General features: G+C 58.0%; 1 protein-coding gene across 6 annotated transcripts in view; it reads right to left on the bottom strand.

The window, feature by feature from the left end:
• Positions 1-3,642: 3,642 nt before the first annotated feature.
• The window catches only part of HSF1 (heat shock transcription factor 1), a 71,832-nt gene continuing 63,842 nt past the window's right edge, over positions 3,643-11,632 (bottom strand). For 4 of the 6 annotated variants that reach the window (XM_030011355.2, XM_030011357.2, XM_041122936.1 and 1 more), the window contains 4 exons: positions 8,694-8,799; positions 8,450-8,515; positions 5,392-5,461; positions 3,643-4,546 (listed from right to left, as the gene is read on the bottom strand). In XM_030011355.2, coding sequence (XP_029867215.1) covers positions 4,341-4,546; positions 5,392-5,461; positions 8,450-8,515; positions 8,694-8,799 — 448 coding nt within the window. In that variant the 3' untranslated portion in view covers positions 3,643-4,340. The remainder of the gene's footprint in view (positions 4,547-5,391; positions 5,462-8,449; positions 8,516-8,693; positions 8,800-11,632) is intronic. The other 2 variants (XM_030011356.2, XM_030011358.2) reach the window with 1 other exon arrangement.

Raw genomic sequence — 11,632 nt, 5'->3', positions numbered from 1 at the left:
CTCATCAGCGGTCCCGTCCCCGTCGCGGTGCTCAGCGGCTCCGGTTACGGGGGGCTGGAGCGGGTGCGAGGGGGACGGAGGCGTCTCTGGCGGCGGGTGATGAATTGGGGGGGGGGGAAGTTTCCAGCAGCAGTGCTCAGCCCCGCCAGACATTTACCTCATTAGCCGGGATGAGATCATGCGAGCTGGCCGCCCGCGTCACACACGATTAGTTGGATCGTTACGGCCTGCCCGGAGCGAGGGGCTCCCCCAGCACTCGGGGGACCCCAAAGCCCGGGGCTGCGGAGGGGCCACTGCCCCCCCCCAAGCCACTGTGCAGCCGTGGCGGCATCGCCATGACCCCCCCCCAATCCCAAGGAGATCAGGGCCATGGGAGGGAAGAGTTTTACCGCAGATGTGGCCCCCCCCCCCCCACAACTGGGACCTGCCCAAAGGCTTCCTGACCAGGCAGGTACCAGCATCTCCGCCAGCTCCCACTCCAGCCGACTGCTGGCTCCAGCGTGAATGACCCCCCCCCCCCAAGTTGAGGCACCCACTGACGCACCAGGCTGCAGGGAAGGACCCTGACCGGGGAACGAGATGGGGGGAAAAAAAACCCCAAAACTGTCAAGCATTGTGCACAACATTGCGTGCTGCAGCCATCCACGTGTCCTGCCGAGTTGTGACCACGGACCACCCCTGCTCACCACCATGTCCCCCCCAGCATTGCAGCGGCTCCGAGAGGCCGCCTTGAGCTCATCCCGCTGAAGCGACACTGAGGACACCCGGGAAATGCCCGGTCTGGAGAAAGCGGGGAGCATGGAGCCGTCACCCCGGGCATCCTCGGGCAGCGAGGGCTGCTGACGGCATCCGAGGGGAGGGCAGTAATCCACGTCAAGCCAAAGCCCCTGCCCGAAAAGCCAGCGGCCCGAGCCGACAGCATCAGGGGGGGCAGATCCATCAGTCCGGAGGTCAAACACGGCAGCATTGGAAACCCCATTTCCCAGGTTGAACTCATCTGCCTTCAGCTTCCAGCTCGACCTGCCGGCGCAGGCGTGAGCACCGGCTCCCGTCCGACGTGCCACGCAGACCGGGCAGTCCCTCACTGGGAAGCGTTACCCGCAGCGTGCAGTGATTTTTGTCAGCTCCTACACTTTCTCCATGTTTATAATGACCTTGTCAAGTAATGGGATCGTTTCCAGCCGCCTCATCAACCCTAACGGCAGGGCGCGACGCTCCCTCGTCCTCCTCGCCACGGAGCAGAGCTTCTGTGGCTTGTGGGGCTGGCCCTGCCACGTGCTCCGTCCCGTGCCCAAATGTCCTCCATCCCGCCGGACCATCCAGCTCCCCGTCCCTGGGACCCCGCCGCTGCCGTCCCCGTGGCTCCCTCGGCATCCCCGTGCCCCCCCCAGTGCGTCCATCGGTGCGACCGCACGTGGAAATGCTGCGGAGCGCGGGCTGAGCCCCGGTCCCCGCAGAGCACACCTCTGCACGGGTGCTGTCACCCAGCCAGTTCTTAATTGCTTAATTACGCCTGGGCTATTAAAGGAAGTCGCGTTCTGCCGATGGCCGGACACATGACTTTTGGTCGAGCCGCAGAAGTGGGGGTTGATCCTGCCGCGCGGAGCCGAGGGCGTCCTCGCGCGTCGCCCCTCCGCCACCGCAGCGGAGCCAGGGTCGGGACCCTCGGCCGCAGCACGTGCTGAGCTCACGGCACCGCGGACCCGTCCATCGTGCGAGTTTGGGGAAACGCGCCCGCGGGTCTCCTCGTGAACGCGGCATCCTCCCCTCGCCGTAGCGATTCCCTTCTCTTGCTCCGGAAGATGAAGGCAGCGTTGGCGGAGCAGACGTCCGCAGGGGTGACGACTTCGGGGTGGACAACCTCGGGGGGACAACCGGCACACCAAACCCGAAGGCAGAACGTGGGAGAAAGTCGGAAGCGGAGCCGTTTCAAGGGCTGAGGGACAGGAGGAGCAAAGGCAAACATCTGGCATAAAGGGCAGGGAGGGAACGAGGGAGACGGGTGTCCGGGGAAAAGGAGCGGGGGGGCTGGCACAGCGGGAGCGGGAGGTGACCCCTCTCCCGGGGGAGAGGCGGCAGTGGACCTGAACGCCGGACAGGCCACCACCGTTTGGAGGGGACAACACCTCTGAGCAGGCCAAGGCAAGGCCGGGCTGAGCTGGAGAAGGGGTCGGACGCCAACTGTCCCCCGCTCCGTGGGGCTGACGCCGCGGTGCGGGGACGTCCCTGCCCCCCAGCTCAGAAGGTAACGGCAGAGCCGGTCACCGCGAGCCCCGGGGCAGGCAGCACGTTGACGGGGACGGGAGATGCTCGACGGCACCACCAAGTAACCCGGCTAAAGCGGACGGGATGGCGCATCGAGATACGCTGGCCCCGTCACACATCATCGTGTCCCCGTCCCTGGATGAGACCCGGAGAAGCAGCAGGGTCAGAGGGACAACTCGGCCCCAAATCTGCTTCGGTGCGTCGCTGCCGAGTGAGAAGGGGTGGCGGGGACTTTGCCTACGAGCCGTGCTTGGGGCTCTGGACCACCCACACCAGGTCCCCGACGGAGCATTTCAGGGTGTGCAGGACACTGGTGGGACTCCGGCCGGCGTCCCCCCGTCCCCGCGGGGAGCTCCAGGCGCGAGGCGCTGCGGTTCGGACAAGGTCACGGCTTCCCGTCTCGTCGGGAACGGCAGCAACCCGCGATGGATCTCAGCTAGACCAGCTCTCGGACCTCGAAGATGGAGCCCAGGCGGCAGAGACGGCGCTGCGGCGGGCACCGGCTTCTCCCGACGTCCAACCCCGGCTGCGGTCGAACCCCGACACCGAGAGGCCTCCGTGACTTCGGGGTGAGCAAGCAGCACGTGCGACCGGCCCAGAGCGGAGGAGAGCGGGACGGAGGGAGGTTCGAACGCTCTGAACGTAACAACCAAGATTTTTTTTATTGTTCTTTTTAACAAAAAAAGCACCCCTAAAGGTGCGCACGGCGTCCACCACACCTCCGGCGCGTCGGCGTGGGCCCCGCTGCCATCTCCTCCTCTGAAACATCCTGGAAAACTCAGTCCCGGAGCCCAGCCCGGGATTTAGGCAAGGGAGCCACAGCACGGGATTCAAACACACACACACACACCTTGTTGGCTGCCACGGGAGAAGCGCGGTAAGACCTCCGGCTCCCGCACGGCCGATGCCGGAGCAGGCACCGGCACCGGGATCCTCGCCCCACAGCACAGGGCGTCCGGGGGCATGAAGGGCAATTCCTGGGCCTTTATCCCATCCGCTTCCCGAAAAGATGACAAAAATAAAGCTTTCAACCATAGAAAAGCCACCAGGTGACAGACCATTTGTTTTATATATATTTGTATGTATATATATAGAGAGATATTTATATATATATAGATAGAAGTGGGTTCTTCTTCTCTCATGTAAAAATTCAAAATACAGTTTTTACTATTAACAATCTGAAGTGTAAATGTACAAATTTTTACTGCTAAGCAAAAGGAAAACAAAACCAAAGAAACAAATGAAAAGAAACACACAGAGCAAGAGAAAATAAGAAGAGAAGATAAAGCTGGGCATGGGGGCACCCCGGGGCCCACGCGCACACGGAGACCCTCGGGGGATCAGACCGCAAGGCAGAGACCACAACGGGATCCAACCCACCGGTGCCAGATCGGCAAACTTTTATTTCTCTTTTAAAAACCATCGCATCCGCCTCTCCGGGGGCGAGGAGGGAAGGGGACAAGGGTGGAGGGGGAACTCCCTTCCTCAGAAAAGCTACCCCGTCTGTACACCCGGCGAGCGTCCCGCTTCCCGGCCGGGAGGAGCACCCCACGGCCGTGCCCCCCCCCCACCGCCACCACCACCACCACCACCACCACCGCCGCCGCCGGTGTCTCACCGGGGGCACGGCTGCCGCCCTCGGCAGGGGCGCGTAACGAAAACGCAAGCGTCGCGTAGCGGCTGGGTGTTCTGCGGCAAACCGGGCTCTCCTGCCCGCTCTCCGGAGCCGCGGCGGTGCCCGTCCAAGCCTCCGCGGCAGGTCGGGCGACGATCACGCGACGACGGCGGCGGTGGGGCGATGGGGGTGGGGGGGTGGCCCTTGCGCGGCTCGGCCCCCGCCTCCGCCTCGACGTCCGCCAAACTGGAGGAGCGCTGGGTGGCTAGAATCTAAAGCAGATTTCAAAACACCTCATTAAGCACACACACAAATGAAATCCTCACAGTGCCGGGGGAAGCGAACATGAACCAGAGGGTGTTTAGAGCTTTCAATGTCTGTGCAAAGCGAGGAGGCTGACGGCTGGATTTCCCTTTAGGGTGTATTCTTTCTCTTCTGCTCTTTCACCCTGCCCTGGGCCTTAGGATATCGCAGGGTCCTTGGGTTTGGACTGCTCAGTCCCTGACAAGAGGGAGATGGTGGGATCTTCTGAGTACTCGTCTCCGTCCGTGAAATACGGCCCTTCCCCCAGCTCAAAGAATATCGGCAGGTCTCCGCTCCCCATGTCGACGGCGCTCGAGTCCACCAGGAAGAGGGGCTGGGCTGTGTAGTGCACCAGCTGCTTTCCTGCAAAGAGAAGAGTTTGCATGAGGGTAGCCCCTTTCGGGAGGAGGGCCAGTGAACCGAACGCCGGGCAGAGGAACGAGAGCGACAAGGTGTCGCTCTTGAAACCGCCAACGTCAACTGCTTCCTCGCTACTTTCAAGAAGCGCTCCTCGCCGCTCAAGCGGTGAGACACCGGAACTCGTGCACATCGGCAAGGAACGAGAATTTGACCTTAGCGGGGTTCCAGCCCGCTCTCTGGGACACGAAGTGAGGGACCGGGGGCTTTTCTGTGCCTCCGTGGACGCACTGACTCAGGGAGAGGGCCCTGACCAGGCTGCGAGATGCAGAGCCCGCAGCTGGGTGCTGGGGTTGCTGCCGTGAAGGAAGAGCAGCACCGTGACGGCCCACGCGATTCCACGCAGGCAGAAATCCCGGGGTCGGCAGGGACCTCGAGCGTGTCTGCTCCGACCCCCTGCTCAGGCAGGGTCAGCTGGAGCAGGCTGCCCAGGACCGGGTCTGAACATCTCCCCAGCCTCTCCGGGCAGTCTGTGCCAGCATTTGACCACCCTCACAGCAAAAAAAGGTGTCTCCTTCTGTTCTGATGGAATTTCACGTGCTCCCATCTGTGCCATGGCCTCTTGCCCTGTCCCTGGGCACCGCTGAGGAAAGCCTGGCTCCCTCTGCTTCATTCCCTCCCACCAGGGATTTATATGTATAGCCAAGATCCCCCTCTGTGCTTTCTCTTTTCCAGGCTCAACAGCCTCATCTCTCTCAGCCAAATACGCTTTTTGGGAGGAGAAATGATTTTGCCACAGCCTCAATTCTCACGCTACCGAGTCACTGAACACCAAGACGGCCGCCCGGTACCTGTGTCTGCTGTGCTGGCCTCTGTCTCAGTAGGTTTCTGCTGTTCCTGGGATGAAAGGAGATCCTGAATCTGCAGGGAGAAAGACCGGGTCAGTAAGCGCATTGCACGGGTCAGACGTGCAGGGGTCCTCTCTGCGCCCACCTCAGGACTGACCCGACACACGCACTGCACAAAGCAAGCCGTGATTTACAGCCCCGAAGCCCCACTAAGGCAGCGAGAGACATCCTCAGAGGTTTACAAGGTTGTCGGTGACCCCGCGCAGATCCAGACGCAGCCTGTGCGGAGCGCTCCAGCTCCCAGGTCGCCAACGTGACCGGTTCGGGCAGTACACGACCCTGGTTTCGCAGATCCTCTCTTCTATACGCAAAGGTCCTGCTCTGCAACGCTCCCTTTGATCACAGCATGAAGCCTTTCTGCATCCCGGGATCTAAAATCCCGGGGAAAGCCTTCAGGACACGTTTGTAATGAGTCATTTTGGTTTTTTAATTTATTTTTATTTATTGGAAGTCTTATTGCTACTAAAGCACCTGAGAGCTGCCGGTCGCGGCAAGCTGCCAGAGCGACCGGGGCTGTGGCTGAGGACACGATCCCGTTTCACACCCCTGTCCCACAGGCATGACTGGGTTGGAAAGGCTGAGACGTCAGTGTTATAGGGAGAAAAACTCTGGAAGCGGGAGAAACAGCTCTGCCCACCCGAGAAGCTCCGCTCACCGCAAAGTCAGGGGGGAAGCCCCGCCACCCTCAGAGCTAACGTCATCCAGGGAATACGGCGCTGAGCCTGCTAATCCCAGATCGCCGAGCAGGATTCTCCACCGGTGCCACGGGGAGGACAATGCCTGAGCAGAGACTCTCCTGCGGGATCACTTTCCCTCTCTGGATTTACAGTCAGTGAATAATCCCGTGGCTACTTATTACAGCAACTGCTGCCACGGAAAAGTCACCTTAGCAAGTATTTCAATGCGTACCCAGCGTTTTTTGTTACCGGTTAGCAACCGGCACTAAGTAAAAGCAGACCGCTTGTGAGCACACAGGTCTTCACGGAGCGTCTGGCCACAATTTAGGAACCCCGCAGCTCAACCTACAGCCAGCACAGGGGTTTTTGTAGTGTGAAGGCTGGGTGAAGACAAAGCCCAACAAGACATCCCTCCCGACATTACACAGGAGATAAATAATACGCAAGTGACCTCGATCCAACCACTGCTTGAGCTGAAGAGCTAAGCTGTGAATTTCAAAGGACACCAGTTAAGACTCTTTTGGTAAATCCTGCTTCCAGATTTTCTATGGTGTAACTCTCAGCTCAACGACGCAAAGTAATTCATTTCTGAATTACTGAATCTTCACTGCTCATGTTCTTCTCCCAAATCCCACTAATCCTTTGTCCTGCTTTACCGGCCCAGCCAGCCCCAGCCCCAGCTGCTGCAGCAGAGCCTCGAGTCAGTTGGAAACTTGATTAAACAACTTACGGGGCAGGTATCTGTCTGCACACGTGTAAAACCGTGCTCTGCACCTCTGCACTTCCCCTACAGCCCTTTTTCCTTGCAAATATCCAAAGGACTTGGCTAGCCATCGGGTGTCTGCATCACACCGCTGGGCAGCAGAAAGAAGCAAAAAGGTAGAGAAACGTCTAGCGAGAGACAGGCACCAGAGATGCTGCAGAATTATTAACCGGGAACTCCTTTTCTGTATTCTACCCTGCATCCCAGGCGGGGTAAGGTGTACCCCAGAAGAGCTTGTGGGAATTGTTTTGCTTAGGGAAAAGCCACAAGGTCTCTAAAGATGTACTTTGGAGAGGGACAGGGTGCTGTCCGTGCTCCCCCTGCTCCGTAACACTGGCATTAACACTGTCTTCACAGCCATCCCAGGAGCATACGTTGCATCACCTGTGGGCCCGCAAGGTCCCCGGCAAAGAGCCTAAATTTGGGCTTTCCTGTTTTGCAGAAACTTTCAAGATGTTTCCTGTTCTGCACTGGGGGGAGAAAACACAAGATCCCTTTGTGCTTTTTCTGATTAAAAAAAAAAAAAAAAAAAGAAGCGAGGGGGAGAGAAGGTGCTAGAGACCAGCTGAGGGTCTCTTGCTCACTGTATCAACTGGAGCAGGAGACCCCCTGCTTGCTCTGATGTGGACCAGACTCCCTCTCCTGCACTCACGGCAACACCCAAGCTGTTGTTTATCTTGGTCTCCCTCTCAGTTCTTCTCGCGGAGTTGTTCCATTTTGGGCAAACACCGATACACGTCCCAGGGCAGAGCGAGGCCGGCGCCGCAGCCCTGGAGCCGGAGCGTGCGCGCAGCTGGCAGAACACCGGGGCTGCAGGCGCTCTCTGAACCCCGGCAGGGAGAAGGACCTGGCTCTGCCCCAGCCCGGGAGCACTCCGGTCATCAGGCTACTGGCTACTCTGAGGGTCTGGGACTCGCCGGTTTTGACCGTAACTTCCACCCTGCTGCTCCAAGCGCCTTCTCAACGCAGCCACGAAATGCTGTGTTTGACTAAACACCCCTATCTGATGAAAAAATCATTTTATCAGGCAACACTGGCTCTTGCAAGGAGAGTCTGTATTAGTGCCATGCACGGTGTTCAGCGCTGATGATACACAAGTAAACAAAATAAATAACACAGCACATGATAGAGTTTGCCTTGAGAAAACCTCCTGACAATTTAGGAAAGTCAGAAGGACGGGTTTATGGAAACCACATGCAGCTCTATAGGCTTCAGTGCACTTCCCCGTTCAGGGGGCAGAGCTCACGTGAGAGATGGAAGTCTCAGCACCTAATTAACCGAGTATGAGTGATGAAGTAGCCCCGCTCTCTGTGTGAGCTGCTCAGAGAAAGCCGCAGTGCTAATTGAATTATTTCCCCTCGGTGGCTCCCCCAGCCCGCGCAGGGCTCCGCGTTCCTCCTCTCTCCCACATCCCCTCCCTCCGGGCTGGGGCTGGCCTGGACACTCTTCAGAGCCTGTCAGAGCCTTCCTTTAATCACACGGAGAGGCTGCTGCAGAACAGCAGGACACACTTCATTCTGGCAGCTGTGTGTGCATGGAGGGATTTTTAACAGCTACTCACACTGGCAAGGCTGCTGTCCAGGTCGGGAAGGTTCATGTCTGTAACCGTCATTGAAGGGCTAAACAGCTGCCAAAGGAAAGAATGATTAGTGTAGGGAAAGAAAGCAAACCCAGGCGTGCTGTGGAAATTCATGGTTGAAGCTACCGTGGTCCATCTGCCACTGCAAGCCACACGCACATGGTACTGCGAGACGCAGCTGGGGCCCGGCTCCTGGAAGGACAGGCAGGAGGGAGGAGATACTCACATCTAATAGTGCGCTTGTGTCTACGCTGAAGCCGTGTGTGGTCAGCATCGTCTGAAGGTTATCCAGGTTGGAATCGATGGTGTCCAGATGGTCGTTGAGTTCATTCCTGGGCAAAAGAAAGAGGAGCGCAGGCGATCAATGCCGAGAAGCCTCTCCCAGGTTCTGGGCTACTAAGGGGACTTTATCCACCCAAGGACTGCAACCATCCTACAACCCGCGCAGGAGAGCGGGGCTGGGATTCCTGGCTCTGCACAGATGCCAGCTCCAGCTGCCAGCGAGCTCAGGTGTTGCGGTGCGAGGCTGCAGCGATGCTCTCTCCCCCTCTCCACCTAGTCCTCTGGCCTGAGCCTGGAGACTCTTCCTCCCCAGAGGTCCGAGGGCGAGCGCAACCCGGACGAGGGAGAAAACAGTGAATTTCTTACGAACCCCAGGATTTCTGCAAGCCATTTAGGGCTCTGTGGTTAGGGTCTTGGTAACCACCAACCACCGTGGGCTGGCAGGGAGCTCGGTGCAGCTGCACCTTTACAGTAAGCAGCTTTGGACCCTTGTTTCAGTCCAAACGCAAGGACCGCCTCTGCTTGGCACCTCCTGGCTGCGGACACCTGACAAAGGCAGGGCAACAAACCTTCTTCCCTGCAACAACTTGCTTTGGGGGAAAAGTTTCAAAGGGACCGCTGCTGGCCAGAAAAAACCTTTGCATCTGGACTGGCAATGGGGAAAACTTCTATTTGTTCATCAGGAGATGGAGTTTCTAGTAGCAATGGAGAGAACTAAAGCTGCTCCTGTGTACCTGGGGAAACACACCTTCCCACTGCATCCTGACCTGCGCACGTCCCTGCACGGCTCCCGGCAGCACCAGAGAGCGTACATCTGCATGGCGGGGCACGGGGGAAAAAGCACCAAGCCCCCACGTAAATCCCAGCTCACTTGCTGGCAGACAGCAATTCCAGGATGAGGACTAACAGCGTAATTCATCTCAGCTATCTTTGCCACTGAAAGCTGGTATCTTGTCAAAGCCGGGCGCCCTCCATAGCCACCTGCAAACTGGACGCTGCGCTGGGATGGACGGCAATGAAGTGCCAGCCCCGCAAGCCAGGCCGTAAGACAAACCAGGCCAGGTCCGAGGACACGGCTCATTCCCTCCTGCAGAGCCCTGGGATAATGCTGCAGACCAAGGTGGGTGGCAGAGCATGAGCAATCCCGGCCAAGATCGCTTTTAACTGACCTAGACCTAGGGCTGCGAGACTGAGCTCCAGAGAACGCTCAGCCGGATAGCAGAAGGACAGCAAGGGCTGCAGAGGTGATGGTGAAGTGGGGAACTGGCCTCACATTCTCTTATTCTCCAGTTCCATGGTGCTTGAGGCACTTGTGTCCACGATGCTTCAGAGTAAGAGAAGAAAAGTGGATGACCTCAACTTCGTGGTGCTACCAAAAAGCCTGCAAGGCTCTCTCATGAGCACTCTTGGGAAGAAGAGTCACGTTTGTTAGTGGCCCGGGGTTTGACCCGTGGCCCTGCTGAAAAGCCCCCAAATTTGGCAAGGTTAGCAGCAGCAGGTTCAGTTTATTGCACAGTCATCAGTTCTGGCGTGGCCCCATGTTCAATCCAGCATGTTCTCTGTCCTAGAAGGGCTCTTTTTGGCTACTGAAGGTGCCCACGAGGGACCGGCAGCGTAGGTCCTGCACAGGGAGACCCAACACTGGCAGCTGAAGAGGAAGATGTCAGAGAGGCACGGGCAGACGTGCACAAGCACGAGGCAAACAGCAACGCTGCAGTTTTCAGTCCCACAGGAATTAGAAAAACGCCAGGAAGCTACTTCTCTTCTTGGAGGGTCTGCAGCTGCTGTGGAGTGTGTCGTCCCCCCCCAGCTACCGCTGCCACCAGCATCCCGCAGAGGAGCATTTCTGCGATGATCCCTTTGGGACACCGATCATCCCCGAGCCCGCGCGGTGCTGCAAACACCCGACTGCGGGGGTACGGACTCAGCCACAGCACGGGCAGTTCCAGGTCCCTCACCGGCACCTGGCGTGAACCTCCCCGGCTCGCCACTCCAGAGCTTTTACATTCTCTCTCATCCTACAGCAGCACCACGAGGATTACAAAATCAAGTCTATTTTGTCATTGCTGCAGAAAATGGAAAGAGGCCGCAAGGTCACGTCACAGCTCAGAAAGCCTAGCAGCAGAAACGAGCATCCTGCCAGAACAACAAATATCCTCATTCTGGGAATACTGTGCTTGGGGCCACAGGAAAGCTGGCTGCAGACGCAGCCCATGAACACATTCCTGCCTTACCTCTCCCGCGCATGCAAGCGGGAGCTGCAGGGATCTGCAACTCTTTTTTAGAGCTAAGATCCCTGAACATACTGCAAATAAATTACTTATCCAAGTTTGTGCTTTTAAATGACTTCCGAAGCTTCACTGCACAGCACCCGAAATGCTCTGATGGATTTCAGCAATCCCACAACTGGGAACGTCCAGCAGCGTGGAATGGACCAGTCCCGGCCAAGGTGTCATTAGAAAACCCGACTGTGACAAGCTGGTCCTTCCAGCCCTGAGGGGATGGAGTCCAAGCAGGGGTATGATCCAGATCACGCAAAGAGTGACACTGGGATTGGACTACTAACAAACTCCAGGCCTTCGAAGCGAGTCTCCCCGTTTCTTTGCAGGAGACAAGGGGCCCCTGAACCACCGTTGTCGATGTTGAACTGGAAATGGGTAGTTGCTGTTTGGTTCCCAGCACTGCTGGCCGGTAACTCTCCCCGCAGGTCCTGCTCTGCTGTGCTGAGCCACATCCGACACCAGGCTAGGTTTGCCATCAAAAACTGCTCACCGAGCAGGGAAGAAAGGCAGAGTGTGATTCTCTGGAGAAATACAGTCTTCCATAACTTTCCAAGTGCGTTGTGGGTTGAAGCAAGAGGAACCAGTGTCTCCAGGAGAGAGA

The sequence above is a fragment of the Aquila chrysaetos genome, chromosome 4 (assembly GCF_900496995.4).
Source record: "Aquila chrysaetos chrysaetos chromosome 4, bAquChr1.4, whole genome shotgun sequence".
Classification (NCBI taxonomy): domain Eukaryota; kingdom Metazoa; phylum Chordata; class Aves; order Accipitriformes; family Accipitridae; genus Aquila; species Aquila chrysaetos.
Note: the sequence above shows the minus strand (reverse complement) of the source record. Positions and strands in the feature narration are given on the sequence as shown.